A 20,435-nucleotide genomic window follows, 5' to 3' on the forward strand; every position below is an offset into this window, starting at 1 on the left:
CTCATTCTTCTTCCTTGTAAAAACCTGGTGCCTACATTACCCACAATACAACTTCACCGCCAACAGTTCAGCCTGAGATCGGGGTGTATTGTGCTAGTAGCAGCTAGTGTATCCTGGAGCCTGATGAGGAGTGGGCTACAGAGGTCTGGGGAGCTCAGTTCTTTCTTACTCCAGACAACTAGATTTATTTCACATCAAACTTGTAGTCCTCAGACCCAACAGCTATCAGACCTCATGCAGATCTCTCTAGAGACACTAAACACTTTAATCAATTTGTTTCAGATATGCAATAGTACTCTCCAACAGCTGGAACCAGACTCTGATTTGTAAAATTGGCGGAGTTCCCCTTTAAGGGTCCAACGAGTATGAAAATGATGTGAATCACATGCTTTGGTCTTCACAGTCACCAGATCTAAACCAGACTGATCACCTATGGGAGATTCTGAACGGTCATTTTAAGGGCAACACACACCAGTGGTACCTAAACACACTGTTTTCTACGTAGCCGAGACACCGGCAGCAGCTTGACGAGTGGCATCGAGAGCTGTCACCTGACCAGCGTGTTATTTCCTTTGCTCCCCCAATTGGTGCACTAACTAGATACTGTACCACTATTACTTCTTATGTCCGTGTGGCCCATCCAGTTTGTGCTACGTGGTCATCAATTGTGCATTGCGTTTAAGACAGCGCTCTCCACTTCAGTCATTAACACACCAAATGAGAGAATATCTTCTTGAAAGAATTGTGTTCACAGACTTGGAAAATCTATGAGAAGTAGCACTGACGCTGTTCTAAAGACTAAATCTGAGAAGGACCACGTCCAACAGATCTGGGGCTAACTTTGGCTTATCCTCTCCTTTCAAAGTTTACTGAGAATACAATGTCTTAAGCGACTTTTGCTCTTTATTCACCAGCCTCCACCTCTGCTGTAATCTCCCAGGTTGTCTCCGGGGAAATCAATAAAATTAGCTTTATTTTTTACATCATTATCTACTATTCACGTAATTGGACCTAATGAACGCTGAATAAAAGCAGAGCTTGCTGCTGCTGGCATTGTCATACAGCACGTAGCGCTAAGTGGGCGGAATTAATGGCAGTAGCAAGCGCTCGATAACAGGTTGAATAGTCATTACAAACACAAACGGCATGTACTGTATTACTCCAAGAACACAAACGCTATCCAAAAGACGTCAGTGATTAAATATCAGTATCCATCTTGAGAGTTGGCAAGCTGTGTGTGTTTGTGTATGTATATTTGTGGTTGATAGCCTTTTATTTGTATACTATTACAAGTAGTGATTGATTTTCAGTCATTTGAGCACATATTTGGCCTGCAGCATAAAAAAAAAAAAAAAAAATTAAAAAAATAAAAATCACTTTTGCCCTTAGCACTGCCCTTAGTCATGATTAAATAACATAATATCCTTGTTTGTCTTGGCCACCTGTCTTGGCAACAGAGAGATTTCATCAAAACAGAGTTTCTTTATCCAGTTTAAAATGAAATTGAACAATTTAATGCTGACATCAAATCAGCCTACATGATTCAGAGTTAAATATGGAGGGGTTTGGGGTGTGAGCTTTGACAAATCTTTACCTAAAAAAATAAATATAAAACTTTCCCTGTAACATCAGTGAGCCAGCGTTTTGTACAGAGAAGACTGGACTCAGAGACAGCAGCACTTGATCTGGTCTAAATTCATATCAGACTGTTTCAAATCACTTTACAAAGAAAGAGAGCCCTATACCTAGTGAGGATATAGGGCTCTCTCTCTGAATGGCGGACCTCACTGAGGTCTCAGAAATATTACATGGTAATGGTAGAACCAAACTATAAAGTGCAGTTTCTCTCAAATGCAAAATAACAACTAAAAGCTCGCAAGACGGAACTACAAATCCAAAACTTGCACCTGAACGTTTTTGCTTAATGAGTAACTTACCACTGATCTTACTTTTTAAAATTAGGAAATTATACTTACAGGCATTTTATTATACTATCAATTAATCCCGGTCCCAGGCTGTTGTGTTCGATACCTGCCATTTTGTAAAACCTGAGAGCTACTTTTGGTGACTGAGCTATCATCAGGTCGAGGTTGCTAATGAGTGAGTATGAAGTTAGCGAATGACTGAGCTACCCCCCAGCGCTTTATCACTGTCAAAAAAAGGAAGAAAGAAACAACAAAAAAAGGCTTTTCAATATACGTACTGCTAGTGTCCGGCCTGAGATTAAAAGGTAAGATCTGCACAGGTAAGGACACACAGACAGGCAGGTGCAATGAAGTTGCTTTAATGGAATAAACTGAAAAGAACCAGGCGGACAGAAAGATGGGTGGCAGGCTGGTATGAAGGCAGGTTACTACACACTGGTAGCAGGAGCATAGGGAAAACACAATCTCCAAATTAGAGAAGTGAGCAGAGGCTAGAGACAGGGGGCGAGGGGGAACTGAGGAGCAGACTGTGACAATGAGTAGTTTGAGAGGATTTAATGTAAGATTTGTAACTGTTATGATTTTGATAAAGACTGGAGTTGTTCGTCATGACTTACGCTGAGTTCTGAGTGGAAAATATAAAAATGCATTTTCTGCCACAAAGAAAACAATGTTACAGGGAAAGTGCACAGTGTCAATTCCCGCCGAGTATGAAACAGGAACGGACGTAAATGTTCCTTTAGTGGTGCTTTCAGACAGAAAGCAAGGCTAAATTTTGCCTCACGTCATTGGGATGAATTTGAGTGCCGGACCGTTGTGTGTTTATCCGCGCCCATGTACCAAGTACGCAATAGCTGTAAGCTAGCTTGCCATGGGCGAACTGAGCGTGCCTGTGTATTTGGGCCCTTTGAAGGTGTAAGAAAGTGAGGACCGGCCAAAATGCCCTCCCTCCAATGGTCTCAAATTCAAACTGGTCCTCACAATGTAGAGCCATTCAAGTACACACGAACAAACACACAAACACGCACACAGAGCAGATGCAGCTCTCAGGGCAGTAATGGGAAAGTTGCTGACTGTGGGTTTGTTTCTGTTCCAGCTGTTCTGCTGACAGCGGCGTTTCTCTGGGAAAAACTAACTGACAAATGAACCCAGTAAATATGGACATCCAAAGGGAATCACAACAGCTGATTAGAGAGGGACGTCCTGTGTGTGTGGGTGTGTCTGTGCATTTCTGAATGTGTGACAGATGAGTAACGAATCAATTGATCATCAGAGCATTGTTCTGCGTGTATGTCTGTTTTTTGTCTGGTTTTATGCATGTATTTGATATATATGTCTGTTATGTGTATGCATGCACGCTGTGGTTTCACAATGTGTGTTCATTTGTGTATTAGAGAGAGAGAGACTGTACTGTATGAGTGTGTTCTGCTTTGTTTTTACATATGCATGTAATGATGGTCGTTCAATGTGCAATAGATCAGCTGATTAGGAGAAAAGTGTGTGTTTATGTAATGTACCTCAGTATCTGGGTTTACTTAAGGGCTATTAAAAAGGTCTGAAAGATTTTAGAAAAATCAGTGAGACAACAGGCAGCTGCAGAACATAACATGACGAAATGATCTGAAATTATGTTATGGATTTCTTAATGAGCTCACAATTTACAGCATGTCTCACACACACACACACACACACACACACACACACACACACACACACACACACACACACACACACACACACACACACACACACACACACACACACACACACACACACTCTGTTAAAAGAGGCAAAACATCTTTTCTGAGGTCCTGGTTAAGGTTTGGGTTAGGCTGTCCACTGAGAATAGAAGGCAGTGCAATGTCCTAACAAGGATAGCTGCACAAACTTTTGTGAATGTGTGCGTGTGTATGTGTGTGTGTGTGTGTGTGTGTGTCTCACAACTGACATGTTAACAAGCTGGTGAAGAGACTATGGTCAATGTGATGTTCTGCTTTAAAGCTATCAAGGTCTGAGGGAGTGATAGAGAGAGAGAGAAAGAAAGAGAGAGAGAAACCCTCTACTTTTTCTTTCCCTCCTCTTCCTCTCTCTGATAGTGCAGATCCCATCCTCGCTAACAGCCGAAAGTATGTGGACAACTGAACATACACATGATCGCTGAATGTCCCATCCCAAAACAATGGGCATTCTTCTTCAGTTTCAGTCTTTCCACCAGAAGTTGAACCTGCTGCAGGGATTTGCTCCCATTCAGCCGCAAGAGCATCAGTGAGGTCCAGGACTGATGATGGTGATGAGGTCCCAAAGGTGCTGGATGGGGCTGGGGTCAGGGCTCTGTGCACACCGAAGTGGGGAAACCATTTCTTTATGGATTTGGCTTCGTGCATGGGGCATCATCGTGTTGAACGAGGACAGCGCCTCTCTTAAACTGCTGACGCAAAGTTAGAAGAACACTACAGTCTGAAATATAACTGTATGCTGTGGGCTGCCACCTAAGAAAACAGACAATTCGAGTCCTCGGGCGATTTTGACGAAAGACGTCAAGTAATAATGTTGGGTTTTTATGAAACTGAAAAATATCTATAGTTAAAAAGATGAAAGAACCAATGAACCACAAGCAGATGACAAATTAATACAGCAAAGACGACACCCACGCCTCCCTCTGAGTCAGTGCATTGGTTTGAAGTGCAGATGCTGAGTCAAGCCCAGACTATGAAAAAATAAAAAGGTCCAAAATGACAGTAGTACGTGGAGAGTCATGTCCAAATACTTTTGGTCACATAGCTTACTTCTGTTTTTCTTTCTGTGAGATTTAGTCCACTACTCCTCTGCATTGCTGTCCATTCCCTAGCCCCTCAGCCTCTCACACAATCTGAGTGAAAATGCAAAAGCTGAACATCAGCGCACGAATCTGCAGCCTCAGTCGTGTTTATTTTGTGTCCTTAGATTGTGACACAACACATTTGCAAATATGAAGTTGATATAGTATAAATCTACTTCTCCACTATCTGTCCCTTCACACCCCCCCCAACCTCTTTGTTTCTGTCTTACATTTCCTCTCACCTCCCTCTCCTCCCCTCCATTTATCAGGGCTAGCTTTATCTCCGTCACCCTCTTTGTTCCTCTCTGTCCTGCTGGCTTGGCTTCGCTGGAGTGATTCATGGGTTAACAGGCGACTTGTCTGGAAGTGTTGAACTATGTCTTCCTCTATGTTTCATCCTCCGTTGTGTTTTTTTTTTCTTTTCTGGTCTCTCCCTTCTACACACTTACTCCCTCACTCTGTATCAATTTAGACCGTAGCCGTCCTTTCGCACACTTTGTCGTTCTTTCCCTCCCTACACTTTGATTTCTGAATGACAGGTTTTGATCAAACTTCCTGAATATAATGCACCTAAATGTAAACTTCCAGGTGATATCCCCACAGACGTTTCATTACAATGTTGAAAAGCTCTTGGACTGATTTGGATTTTATAATCCCACTTAATGTTTTAATTTCAACGGCTCAAGAACCGTCTCCAAGGACTCTTCGGGCTCCTCTATCATTAACATCAGCATCCGCGTCGTATAGTAAAGTAGCTGCTTCATTGCTCTTTCTAACTGTTCTCTATACATGTTCTTAACGTTGTAAATTGCTGTGTTCAAAACGCTAAACAGATATGTCAAAATTTCTGAAAATAAATCTGAAGTAAAACCATGTGGCCAGGATTTCCACTGATATTTAGAACATAGAGTTTTGTAAATTGTCTATAAATTCTTTATGATGGTTTTAAGTAAAATCAAAAGCTTAACATACAGAAGAAAACCAATTTTAGAGTCACTATAGTGTTAGTGAACTGCAGATGGTGTCTTTCTTTCTCTCTTATTTCTTTCCCTTTGCATCCTGGTCAGCTCGTCTGAAGTGTGTCCTCAGCAGCCAGTCAGATTCAGTGTGTTGATAACAGCCCAGTAATCAGCTGCAGAGATATAGAAGGCCAACCTGGCTCCCACTAAAAAGAAGCTCCTGTAAACCAGTGCTGTTTTTTAATGGGGCAGTTAAAGTGTGCGGTAACCAGGCCTGAAAATGAGCCACATGTGGTCCTGAAAGCAGCTGCAGAGAGATTATCCTGCTGCCCACGATAGCATGACAAGCGAAGCACACAGCGGCAGCCAGAGACACTCATATACAGCGTGTAGTCTCCTACGGACTTATCAGAGCTGCATCAAGTTACTGTTAATGCTAACCCCACATTTCTGGCTGCTGCTGCCTCACATTTCTTCGCTTTTACTGTGAAGCAGCCTCAGGAAACACATTACATTTGTTACTCGGCGAATCACCGACTGCCATCCTTCATCCAAAATGCGTCTGCAGAAGAGGAGGTCAGTAATTTTTTTGTCAGAGGATCACGTATAAGTATTTCAGGGAGTAATGGAGCAGTCCGGAGCAGCTGCAGTGAGCTGTTGGATGAAGTGCTGCCGGGCAACAGGCTGCACACCCCCTTCCCCTTTTACTACTCGCGCCATGTGCAGCATGAAATCTCATCAAGTTTACAGTTAGTACTGTATGACTTCTTTATTAAACTGTGAGTTTGTCTCGCTGCACTATAAGCAGATACTCTCTGGTTCGATTTCTGACAAAGTAGCTGCTCCACCAGTGATGGTTGTGGTGTTAGACCACATTTGCTGTTCCCACCAGTATCATCATCTTCAGAACTGTAATGATGATGCCTTATTTTCTAATCCAATTTATTCTGTTTACGTTATTATGCAATGTTTCATTCAGTTACTGCATCAGCAGAGTAGACCTGAACCTCCTGGATCTTGATGAAAATTTTTTCATGCTGTTGACGTCAGGGGAAAAGCATTCTTCTGTTTAACTTTAATTCACAGTTTGTTTAAATATTTTTAAAGCTGAATAAACTAAAAAAAAAAAAAAATGAGTGGTCAAGCTGAAAGACGTGAGGATGAATCAAAACCAATACTCTTCTCAAAGTTGGGGTTATAGGCAGGTGAGAGATTAAAGGCCAAACCTGATTAAACAAGTGCAGAAACTTAATGAATGCAGAGGGTTTCATAAAAATTCTGAGGGTTTCTTCTTTGTCACTCGTATATGTATGCATATTTTTCATTTCAAATTTTTCAAGGGGGTACGTATAAAAGGTTTTTCCAAACCTTCCTGGACGAAGTGGTATCAGCTTTACCAGGTTGTTGCCAAATGATTCACGAGTCAATATCTGTTGGCTCTGAAAAGTAACTCCAAACCTGAGACTGGAACAAAACATACGGTAACACTGTCAAATGAATTCTTGCAGCAACGACAGTTTTTGAGGAACATGGCTTTAAGAAAAGCAGAGATTAATTTAGTGAATAAGCATTTAGCCTTGTATGGACGTCTTCTTCAGTCTGCAGGCTAACATTTACATTTTTGTGAATGATGTCTGTCTTAGTCACGTTCACATGGAAACATCCAGCATCCAGAGACACACAAACAGAAAACACTCTCTCTCCCACTCATAACCACAGACACTTCCCCTGCGATTACATTTCCTGCGTTGGTTCCACGTTTTATGCATTTAATTTCTGCTGGTCAGGCTTCCTCTTCATGTCATGGATTATGTGTAAGTATGTTGTCCAATGCTGTGGCCTTCCTAAACTTGATAAAACTCATAAAATCAAATAAAACATAACCACAAAAATCAAAAAACAATAGTAAATAAAACACATTTTTTAAAAACTAGTATGACGTCTCATGTTTTGAGGGTTTTTTTTGCAGTTATCATATTGACTCTATGCTGTGTTCAATGTTCCAAATACTGTAGTATCCAGCAGAAACACGTGGCTGTGGGACTCTGGTCTTTACATTATCAGATCATAAACCACCAGCACACGCCAGTCAACCCTTTTTATGAGCTAGTTTAAAACCCAATCACACTCCCGCCTCTCCACTGCAGGTCTCCATGAAACTCAATAAAACAGTCTGCTCTGGTACAACCATTCCCAAACATTCCCATAACTGCTTCCAATCCTCAATAACCATTCCCAACCATTCCCCACAGGGGAATAAACTCAGAGAGAATCAAGAAACAAAAACCTATAAAACTGACTGCTCATTTAGACTTTGGGGAGCACTGAAGAGCTCTGATGTGAACATCAGAAGAGACCGAAGAAGTGATTTGAAAAAAACAAAAAACACACAAGTAGAAAATGACCGGGGTTTCAATTCTCTCACTCGTTAGGAATATATCCTATATATGCTATCCTGAAGCAGGTAAGGTTGTTGTGTCTTGCTCAAGGACACTTAAACAGGGAGGGACACAGCTGCTCGGCTGTTGCAGAAATCAAACTTGTAAGTTTGGGATTTGAAGCCTGTATCTTCTGTTCATTAAAAATACGCCAAAGAAAGGATTTTAAAACTCATCACGCAGGAAGTCTGGTTCCAGTGACTTGGATTTCTAAAGAAGTTTTATTCTAGTATCTTTTCAAAAGAACTCACTGATTCTTGACACGTCATGAAACCAATGTAAATGTTGAATTTCCAAAATTTCACAGCTAGAAAAGTGTATTTAGTCAAGTGTGTGAAGAAAATAGACACAGACTGCTGAAGCTGCCGAGCAGATGTATCAGCCGATGTTACCTTATGGCAGATATGTTGGTATCTGCGTGTGTGTCGGCCCTCAAGTCACAAGAAGCTGCAGCACAGACGCGCCAAACAAGGTCTGAGGTCATTTAGAAACAGTGTTTGTTCACCGGAGAGCACATTAGATGATTTTTACACCGTAAGCTGTCCTGCTCAGTGTGTGCTTTGGTCACAGCCGCAAATCAAAGGAAGCCGTATCAAGATTATTTCTTTATGTTAGTTGTTTATGTTTTGTTGTGGCTGACAGGTGAACAGTGTTATCATGAAATAAAAATGAGTATAAGCAGACTGATATTTTCCCATTAAGGAATATCTTTGCTGAGCCAGCAGGACTTTTACTTTCACTGAGGAATTCCAATTTTACGGTACGGCTCAGTTTCCCTGTTTTTACGACGCAAAACTGTTTTAAGGATGCTTTTAAAAAACCAGTTGCTGAATATGAGCAAATTGTCTGCAGTGTGTTTAGACTGAAGCAGGCTGACTAGCAGATAATGGCTGTCATTAGGCTGTTATTAGTGCTGTCAGTGGGGTCGGCTCGGAGCTGAGGGATGATGGAGCACAGAACAGCAGCTCGCAGACCAGGTGTTTCTCCAGACTGAGATTAAAAACTATGTGCAAATACTCCTCAGTATAGTTTATTATTCTACTCACATTTGGCCCTTTTTAAGAACATCTTTTGTATTCTGATCCTGAGCCTCCATTACATTTTTGCTTTTAGGCTAGAATGAGTGTTCCATGTTGTATTCAAAAAACTCTTTGCTTGACCTGACCTGTTAATGAGGTGCACATTCACGAGGTTTAATCAATAGTACAATCGACGCCCCCAGGATTGCCATACAACTACCCGTCCCTCTCGTTTGTGGGAAAGTTTCTTTATTACCAAAGAGTAAATAAAGATTTGTGGAGATTTTATTTCTGTTTTTGGAAGACAGCAGAGAAAAAACAAAGCAAGTTTAGCAGTGTCGGTAGTGGTGCAGAGTTCCCGCAACAACACACGAGACGATGCGTCATTACTGCAGCGCTGCACTGCGACAGTCCCAGCAAGTTAGTCTTTCTAAAGCAAAGTGAACAGCGTTACTGGTGAACAGAATATGAATTCTGCATCAAATATGTTCTTGTTATAGGTATTATTTTAGTTAATTTTGGTATCATATTTCAACTCCCAATTCATTCTGATTAGGGCATTATGATTCTTAAAGAGGCTATATGGAAGTTTTTGCTATCGCTACATAGCCAACGTTAGCATTAACAGCTTTTTATTTACCAGTCTGGAAGAAACGTTGCGAGTTCAGCATCAAACTTCACTCATTTACTCTCCAATGTTAACTCTTGTTTTTCCTCTGTTTCTTTCACTTCTTTACTTCTACTAAAGTTAGCATGCTAAGCAGCTAGCCCGTCTCCTCACTTTCCGATGGTGAGTCGCTGAAGCCTTCAGGCTGCCCTCAATCCAGCATGAGAGGATGAAGACGTAGCGCTGCCCAGAGGGCGTATTCTAACCTCTTGTCGCGCACACGCAACAATGGCTGAGGCTCTCGGGCAGCCACCATCACCACCACCACCACCCGCTCCCGGCAAGAAACCACACTCGGCAGTAGAGAAAACATACATATAGCCCTTTTGAGTCGCATGAGTGTTTTTTCCCCCTGGCAACAGGCAGACTGTCTGTACATGATGTCTGCGACAGGTCTGGACCACTCATGAATTTCGTTCGTACCTAAGTGAAAACAAGCACTCTTAATCCCTGTTACGCGCCGCTTCACAACGAACCTGTTTGCACTGGTGGTTCTGGCAGGAGGCCCATTGTCTGATGGGTGAAGTTTGAAGTACAGGACAGCATGAACATGAAAATTTGTTAAATCTTACACGCTGAACGCCGATTTATTCAACCATCTGGGGCCCGAGAAACTCCATCACAGGCTTTGTTCCGGGACAGAACAGTGGGTTTATCCGAGCTTGTTTGCTGAAAACAGCTGCTGCGGCTGGCGTCAGGCTACGATTCAGGGAACCATACAATAAATGCGACATGAAATCAAATTGATGAGCTAAAAAGAAACTACTAAGCAAGAGTTGCAGAGTTGGGTGTTAATTTCGATGGGTTTGTCACCGTGAGCGATCCCTTTCACATTTGATTCATTGTTAATTTAAAAAACATTAAAATAATAGTATAATATAAAAAACTATAACTTGTGGCGCTTTACAGTCAAGGTCATGAGTTATCACCTCAGGCTTCCATCTGCATTAAATATATACAAAACATACCAAAAGTGTATGTATTGTTTTAGAGGTGTCGATCCCTGGGTAAAATGTTATATAGGAGGAGTGTATTATATTGAGCATCTCTATAAGTATTTCTACTACGACATTTTTTTTTACTTTATTTGATCTTAATCTTGGTGTTTTTGTTGTGCTTTCTGTATATACGGTACATATTTTAAATCTTTTATGGCATTTCACTCTTATATATTCTGCCCTAAGTCTGTCCCACTGTAGTTAAATTATAATGGAAACATTCAGCAGCTACACTTTCTTTTACTCCTTTTATGTGCGTGTGCCATAAACATGCTCGTAACTCAAAATGAGGCACATATGAAGTCTTTTAAATTTATGACGATATTTCCTCAATATGAAAATTTGTATTTTCCATAAAATGCAGAACATTGTATTCTCAAATGACAGTTGAAATGAAACTGAGTTTTATATTACGCTCCAGGACAAAGCTAAAAGCTGCTACGGTACAGCAGCATCCCGGGCTGAAAATCCATTTTTTTCCCATCTTATCCTCACAGATTTTTCAAAGTTGACGCTGTCTTTCTTTCTCTTTGTCTCCCTGCAGAGGGTTATCATCAGAACAACCTCTGACCACTTCAAAGCATCGTATCGTAGCAGCTGCAGTTGATAGCTACAAATGATGTGATCTGACCACAGTGGCTTTCCTGTCTCTCTCTCTCAGCCTCTCAGGCACAGGTCCATTTGAAGTCAGTCATTTGGCAGAAAACTAAACAACCCCCTGTTAACTACCTCACTTACTGCTGTTTACAGACCGGCTCTCTCAAAAACCACCAAACCGCGGCGGAGGCCAAGCTGCGCCATGAAGCCAAAGAATGACTGAGCGAGTGGTGAAACCTGAAAGTAACATATTTGCCAGTTACTGTTACTGGCATAGAAACAGATTGTTTTTTAATGCACATATGGGTATGATTTTTATTGATTGCCGGCTAAAGACGTGGTCGTGAACATCAGCTCCTAAAACCAAAACGGCTAAAAACTCACTGTAGCATTGTCAGATTCCAGTAATGTCAAAATTGAGGGTCCAGATTGTTATAAATTGGTTGATAAAATTATGTTAAATATCCCAGGAGGTTATTTGTATCACTTCGCAGAAATCCTGGGCAGTGTGGACAATGAGCATACTCTCTTTTCCTAGGCGAGTGGTAGGGGTCTGGCGTTGTAGGCGAGTTCAGCTATTTCTGGACAGAATGCTCTGCTACTGCTTTTAAAAAGTCTTTTTAAAGTTTCCATCCATTCTCTTGAGTTGATATATTATTATTATATCATTTTATATGGTGGAGTGGGGAATAATGCTACATCTACATTTACCTGATGGGTTAGGTCCGTGATTGGCTACTGAGAAATGGTGACCAGGTTTGTCAGATCACAGCTGTTGGGTTCACATTGTCGCTGCGGTCCAAAAACAGCGAGGCGAAACAACATCACTAACGCCACACTTGATGCTCCGTCATCTGCGCTGTAGTTTGAACCTGACCGAAGTGAAGGACCCCGGCTTTAAGATCTGATTTGTGACTTCCTGAGCTCTGAGAGAAAACATTTGCCACCAGTGACCACAAGAGAAACACATATGCTGAGAAAATTTTTAACAAATAGAGTGAATCTACTGTGTCTCAGTTAAGGGGGTCGAGGAATGAGATACTTCACTGTGGGCTGACTTTAGACACAAGGCAGCTGGGGTTCTTTAGCGAAACTTTGCCTTCTGCAAGTCTTCATCTCTTTGGTAATTGCAAAACTTTTGTTGTGCAGCCTTCAACTTCTACCAAAGTTATGTCCAGAAAAGCCTGTTTATAAATGTAGCATTGGTTTGAACGTTGAACTATTCTGATAATCAATTAATCGTTTTAGTCATTTTTCAAGCAAAAATGCCAAATAGTCTCTGGTTCCAGCTTCTCAAATAAGAAGATTTGTCTTTCCTTGTCTTTTATTACAGTAAACTGAGTATTTTTGGCTTTTGGACTGTTTTATATTAAAAAATCACTTGGGGCTCTGGGAAACAGCTGTTTTTCACAGTTTTTCTGACATTTCATACACAAAAAAATTGAGATTAATCAAGAAAATAATCGAAAGCCCAATGGATAATAAAAGTCATCATTAGCTACAGTCCTACAACAAACGTAACACATTAATAGAAGTATTGATTTTTCATGCTCTTTTGTGCAGTATATGACAGTTTTCTTGTTTGTAATGCATTTATTGTTTTGATTCTGTTTATATGCTAAAATTGTGGCCAGGTCTCTTTTGAGAAGGAGATTTTAATCTCAGCGAGCCTTTTACCTGGTTAAATAAAGGACGAGGAAAAAGAAAGAGTGGAAATGTCTCTACAAAGGACATTTTGTAGATAAAGAACCAAATAATGCAAAAAAAAAATTTCATTTAATCTGGTTACAGGCACAAAGTCATACCCGAATAAGGACATCTCTATGCACCAACAAGGATTAATTTATCAGGGATTTAATTTAGTTTAACCCTAAAAACACCCTAAATACTTTGGTGATATACCTTTTAGCAGGGAGGGGGGAGATAAAAGAGAAAGGAGGCGAAAGGGAGGGACAGAGAGACTGAGACAAAGATAGCAAAGAAAAGACAAAAAGAGGAGACATAGTTATCTTTTAACTGAATTGAATTAAAGCTCTGATGAGAGGACGGTGACAAACGTGGACTGATGTTTTGGAGTCGGAGAGTGATTAGATACTGATGAGGGACCGACTGACTGAACCCTGAAGGTGAAAGGTCAAAAGTCAGCCCTCTCTCTCTCTCTCTCTCCTGTCGGGGTTATGTAGACCTTAGCCTCACACCTCCTCCGTCATTAAATAGTGTGGGAGGTAAACACACCAGCACACGCACACACACACACATACACACACACACACACACAGGCAAGTTTAGAGCTACACATTAATCTCACATAAAAACACGCACACTCACACATGCTGGCTTGTTAAAAGCGCTGCTGAACTCTCGCAGGTGTTATCCAGTGAAGAACTCTGAATTTACACTCTCCGCGGATAAAAATCTTTCTTCTACGTTATTCAATCCCTCCTTCAGCTACCATAAGAAAGAAATCTACTCTGGTGGGCAGCAGGAATAATGAAACTCTTACTCGCTCCATTTACACTGGAATGCATCTGAACCCATGTGATATATCAATCGCAATCTGAGCTGATGTGCGTCAAACCCTTTAGATGAGGAGATCTGATTAGAAGACAAGCATGGACTGCCTCGCTTTATTTTTTCACGTTCCAGGTTTTATGCGGCGTTTCATCCTGTATGTAGTGTTAAAGAGGAGTGAAACACACTCGCTGGCCAAAACTGAGATGAGAATACATGGATATATTTGAAAAGCAGAAAATTTAACAAAAAGTTAGGATTTAAATGGCCCTTTCCACGCTTCTGCTTCGATAAACACAAAGAGCTTCTTTTGTGTCACAATTAGTCATTTACTTGAGGCATGAATGTCTACATAATCTTAGTATAATGTTATATTATAATGTTATGTTGAGGCCCCACTGATGGCCACGTTTACATTATATCTATTAATACATTTCTTTCTTTAAATTTCATATTTCAATTTGTTCGTTGGATCTGTCTGGTTGACATGTCCATTAATGTCTTCACTTTACCTTCATCCCTCAGCTAAATAACACAGTAAATCCATGTACCAGCAACAAGGTGAAACAAAGCTGCATTAGATGTAAACGTACAAGCAGAAATTTAATGATTTGTTGTACTTGATTACTTTGTACAGGCAAGAATTACAGAGTACCGTAACCTACAGTCTGCTGTTACGATGCAATGAGGTACGAGTTTTGCTTTGAACCTCTTCCTTCATCTGTGAGAAATCTTTATGTTAAAGAAAAATGGTCACTGAACGGGAGAGGGGTTGGTTAAAGCATTCAAACTGAAACAGCAGAAGCCACATAATCGTCTTCAAAAGTGCAACTTTCACTTTGGCGGTTGACGAATAATTCTTTATGGTTTAACTCACAAAGGAGACACCAATACTCTTTCCAATACACCAATTACACTGCCTCGCATTGGTCTCATGTTTGGTACGTGGACACTTTAGCTGACCACCCAGTGAAGGCTTGGCAGTAAAAGAATTTAAAATAGAATTTAATATAATGTACAGTATATGTTAACTTTTCTGGAAGACATGACAGATATACCCAACATTGAGAAAGCCCAATAAATCCCCTGTTAGCTCAGAACTCCTTCTGTAAGAAATGTGATTCAGCTCTGATTTCTGAAACAGCAGCGTTGTTCATGCTGCGGCTTTCATTCTTCTGTAACACTTAAACAATTCTAATGATGATGAATGGGGACTCCCCATACACAGACTCCTTTCGACAATGTTTTCTTTCGCTAATCTGATTTCAAGAATCAACATCACCTGCTCAACCGAAATCACTTCAATCTGCATGTCCGCAGGAGTCTGACTGAAGGTACTGCAAGAACTGTAGAACCTTAGAAGACACTGTGTGGTCCCTTTACACTCTGTGGAGGCTACTGTATTGGCCCTCATCAAACGTCTATCTTTGATCACTGCTGCGCACAACTAGTAAGAGGTCAGTGTTTATTCTGTTCAAAAATCATAAACAAAGACCACTGAGAGCCCAGCAAGCAACTGTTTTTGTCCAATGAGATGAAGGAAAGGTTTATGTTGACATCTGGGTAGAGTACTGACAATCGTTCATGCAACACAGCCTTCTTGAAGTGCTGTTTGCTCAAAGCAATCACAATCACAATGTCAATGACCAAAATGAAATTTTGTGCAAAGAATGTGAGGCTCCTTTCACATCGCATTATTTCAATCAATGTTGTTCCAGAATGAATGGACCTTTAATCACAGTTGTATTAATAGAACGCAGATCTTGTCATCACTACCACAGACCAGACAGCTTTTCTACTCGCTTGTTGAACAAATGTAATTTCTGTAATTTTACCGTTGAAAAATCTACATGGATGGCAATGTCAGTCTGTCAATTGGTCCACCACTGCGTTCCAGACTGGAATATCTCAATAACTGCGGATGAATTGCTCTGCAATATGTTGCAGACGTTCGTGGTCCTCGGAGGATGAATCTGACTGACTTTGGTGATCCCCTAAATTTTGCTCTAGCACCACCAGTGGCTCAAAGTTTTGACCTATTCAGTAAAAAATCTACAAAATGTATTGAGAATTTTTGTACAAATATGTACTAATGACTTAACTTTTCATCAGGTAAAAAATTTAATTTGTCCAATGGTTACGACCATGGTGACATTCACATCTGCCTCAGACTAACTGCTATGATGAACAGATGACGAACATGGTGAACATTATACCTGCAAAACATCAGCACACTGTCATTGTGACCATGTTAGCATGCGGATGTTAGCCTTTAGCTCAAAGCACCACTGTGCCTACCTACAGCCTCACAGAGCTGCTGCGTGGTTGGAGACTCTTATCTTGTTTAGCTGTCTGAAGCTGCAGGTAATGTAACGTTCCTGGTAGTGCCACCACGGGTTTGGTTGTACATGTTCATGGGTGGGAAGCCAGTGAGGGCTGCTATCCTTGTTGTTGCACTGGTAACTCCTACTGGTTGGTCTGGTCTCCTGCACCACGGAGGGGGGGGGGGACTGGGGGACAACCAAGGTCCGCCTACACGTTACAGCCTCCCTGTGAAGCTCATCACGGGTGAAAAGACGTGACTGGTTATGCCATGTGTAACTTAGTGGAGTTAACAGTGACAAGAGGTGCAGAGGGAACTGAGATTAGCTAATCTTAGCAAAATTGGGAAAATACAGAAGAAATTGATATCACTTAAACACAGTTGTGTTACAGGAAAAACGTTCTTGCTCAAACATGCAGAGATTGTAAAATCCATGATGGATGACGTATAACTCACTATGAGACATCAGTTTACTGGAATAGAATCAAGAAGCAGTCAGCCTTTCATGGAGGCATGTTAATGACTGTGTACAGTAAGAACTTTCTCCAGTGCGTCTGCAGAAGAGATCCAAGATGATGGGGGAACAAGGTTTTACAGTGGCTTTCATTAAGCACTGTATAGTCTGAAACGGATGGAAGAATTATAGTTTGTTGGGACAACGGGAGGGAACTCTCACTTCTTTTCTCCTGATTGAAACCAGCTGCCACTCATTCAGAGTCATAACCCGCAACTTTGATCTCTATCCTCCAGATCATCACACATGAAAATCTAAGCTTTTTCAGACACACACACACGCACACACACGCACACTGCAAACACAGCTGCTGCAACTAATGTAGTTTGTGTTGAAAGAATCCTGCGTCATAGTACTCATTGGTGTCCAACACATATTTCTTATTGTTTTGTTTCTCAAGGTCCATTGAGGGGATGAACGGTCCAGGACAGAGCATCCATCTACTGCATGTGGCAAAACACAAACACACAAACACAAACACAAACAAACACACACACATACACACTCACACGTGCACACGCATGTGGTTGTATTGCAGCAGTCATGCGAAACACTTCAGAGTAGAAATAAAAAAGCTTTTTGGACAGTTTTGGTCTGGCAGCAGGTTCTCGGCGACCGTCAAAGCACAAAAACATTAATGAATTCTTTCATCGTTCCTCCGTACAGGTGCAAAGTTAGCATGTTTTTTTTCCCCCTTTTACTGTCGACCTACTTGTCTTTTCTACACATGATTTATGTCAAATTGAGGTGATCAATGGTCTTCAAACGAGAAAAAAGAAGACTGTTCGTCTCTTACCTTCTGCAACCACTGTGTGTTGTTCTCCATTGTGCTCTCAAGGTGCTGCAGTTTCTGAGCCGACCATTCACCGTCTATCGGTGGCGAGTCTCTCTGCACGACACTCGCCCTGCTGTGAGCGCCACCATATTGTGACGGCGATCCTCCAGCCTGGCATCCGTCAAGCTCCGGGAGGATGAAGGTGTAGCTGCACTGGCCATGTTGGATGCGGTGGTACCTCTTTTTCTTCTCTGCACCTCCTCCTCCGCCGCCACCTCCTCCTCTCCTCTGGCTTCTTCCAGCTCCTCCTCGTTCTGTGCTCGTAACACCAGCTGAATCAGCGACGACCGACAAGGACCAAAGCAGCAGAAGGTACAGCAACCCTCGGCTGAGATTTAAGCCTTGCATGACGCTCTTTTCAACAATATTAAAATGTTTTCTCTCAGTGCAAAGAAGGTCAAGAGAAGCTCATTCACTCTTTGACCCCAATTCACTTTATGAAAACATCTGTGTGCAAGATACACGTACCACTCAATCCAGGAGGTCTGATGCTGCTCCGAGTCTCTTTAGCTTGTTCTCTTAAATGTCAGAGGATCACTTTTCTTGAAGAACGCGCTGGTGGTCTCACATTAAATTGTCTCCCGTTCCCTCCTCACTTGCGATGAAGATGTATGTCAAACGAGTTGGTCAGTACTTGGGATCCATCTCCTTTCTTCTCTCCTCCCCTTCTTCCGTCCTTGGGTCTTAATTTGTTCTCTGTGCCGGGTCTGTCTTGTTAATAAAAATATTTCAGGATGGGTCCATTGGCTTGACCCTGGGCAGGTCTTTCATGGTTTTCTTAAAACTCACTCCTGTCCTTAATGTACCAGGTGCAGGTCCAGACCCTCTCAGGAAAGTAGGGATGGAGAGAAAGCTAAGAGGATAAAAAAAAGGAGTGGAAAAAAGGGAGTAGAATTGATTTGAGGATGGGGAATAGTGAATGTCCAAACGGATTTAGAGAATAAAAGAGATGTTTAAAAGGCAAGGTGAAACGTGGGAAAAGAGTTGCATGTAAATCAAAGATGGACCTAAAATGGACCTCCCAATCCTCAAATGTCCAGAAATAAAAGAATAAAGAAGAGAGGAAAAATGCAATCTTTTTTTCTTCCCATCCTTTTCTGGTGGCTCCAGTGTCAGAAGTGGCCAAAGAGAAATACTTCTGCCCCCTTCTTATCTGGGGCTGGCTGAGAAAAGGAGGAATGAATGAGGGAGGGGAGAGGGGGAAGGAGGAGAGACAGAGAAGAAGAGGGAGGAGTGGAGGGACAGGAGACCTGAGGGAGGTCTATTAGAGCACCCTCTCTATTTGTGGGCTGAGAGGGAAAGAAAGGAAAAAGGGAGGAAAGATGGAGTGAGGAGCAGCCAGAAAAAGTAAAAGGGGGTAGATTAAGGGAATGAAAAAGATGGGGGGGGGGTAAAAAGATAAGTGAAATAGACAAGCAGTGAGAGAGAGGGGGCAGGAAAAGAAACTTAAATGTTGACAGACAGATGAAAGACAGAAAGAAACGAGAAGATAGAAGAAGAAAAAGAGATCTAAACGGGGTTTAGTAACTGCTGTAATCTTCTTTCCTGACTGATCTTCCAGTTCTGAAGTAAATCCCAATGCCTTGTATGGTCATTCATACTGAGTCAGCAACTGGAAGCTCGAGATTTTACTTTTTCCGCTAAACACAGCCATGCTCTGGGGCATTGTAGGACATCAGGGGGCCGAGGTAAACCACGTAGTCCCAGTGCGTTTGGTTTAAAAACCGTCTGGCTCTCTCTGTCGCAGGAGGTACCTTCACTCTGCCTCGCATCTCTCCTGCTGCTCCGTACTCTACATGGAAATACAATACAAAGATTAGTTCCAGACAGATGGCTTGGTCCCAGGCTTATGAAACACAAGCCCGACATGCGGTGGGACAATGTGACATGTCAATTATTGAGTTTATTTGCATAGCGATAAGACGTTCTGCAGAAGCTGATAGATACGCTTACAGATAAAATACTTTTACGGAGAGATAAGAGACACACTTACAGATTTGTGCGAGAAGACAAATATCCTAAAATGTATTTAAAGTGAAAAAACAAGAAGAGGAAGCAAAGATAGAAAGAGCAATACGAGATTGTGTACCAGATTGTGTTACTGCACCATCCTCTGCTGATCAAAGAGGACGCGAAGATAATAAGCTGCTCTCATCATCTCACCACCACCCATTTATTTATTTGGACATAACGGAAGACGGACTGACCCCAGTGTACTGTTACTGCTGTGCTGCAGCATACATCTTAGTTTTGGCTGGACTGGGTCGCTCACTTAATGCTCACAATTGGCCCCTTGGGGGAAAGCAGAGAGGTTACACAGTGAACGGCTTCTGCCCCAACTAGAGATCATTCTCATGGGAACTGGAGTGGACAGAGAGCCTGGTGCACAGCGCTGCGAGACTTAGAGCTGGTCTTCCTGCTCAAAATCCTCTAATTGCACCATTTCTATTTCAATTGTAAAAACTTTGATACAGGGATTGTTTGTTTTTCATATATCATGCGTGAGTCTATGCATTCGATACACACCATCAAACTGTTACATATAAAACGACTCTCATACCAAGTTAAAAAGCCTCCATTTAATTCTCGTGACATCTGATGTGCATTTCCCCATCATCACCCTGACAGAGGCATGAGCCAAAACATCAGTTTTTAATTCATCTAATGTTGTGTGCAACAGGCTTTAATTACCTCCCTTTTATTTATGTATTAGTGATAATATTGTAATGAGCTATTGTCCAGACAGTGCCACACAAAATTGCTGACTGTTCTTCGAAAACACAAAAAAAAGCATTATGCAGCATAAAATAAAATACAACTATATGAAAAAT

At 41.6% G+C, this 20,435-nt stretch overlaps 1 protein-coding gene across 1 annotated transcript in view; it reads right to left on the bottom strand.

Moving 5' to 3' along the window:
• The window catches only part of angpt4 (angiopoietin 4), a 59,347-nt gene extending 41,297 nt beyond the window's left edge, over positions 1-18,050 (bottom strand). Inside the window, exon 1 of the mRNA XM_040115452.1 lies at positions 17,566-18,050. Coding sequence (XP_039971386.1) covers positions 17,566-17,952 — 387 coding nt within the window. The 5' untranslated portion in view covers positions 17,953-18,050. The remainder of the gene's footprint in view (positions 1-17,565) is intronic.
• Positions 18,051-20,435: the final 2,385 nt, after the last annotated feature.

Source organism: Xiphias gladius, chromosome 21, assembly GCF_016859285.1.
Source record: "Xiphias gladius isolate SHS-SW01 ecotype Sanya breed wild chromosome 21, ASM1685928v1, whole genome shotgun sequence".
In the NCBI taxonomy this organism is placed as follows: Eukaryota; Metazoa; Chordata; class Actinopteri; order Istiophoriformes; family Xiphiidae; genus Xiphias; species Xiphias gladius.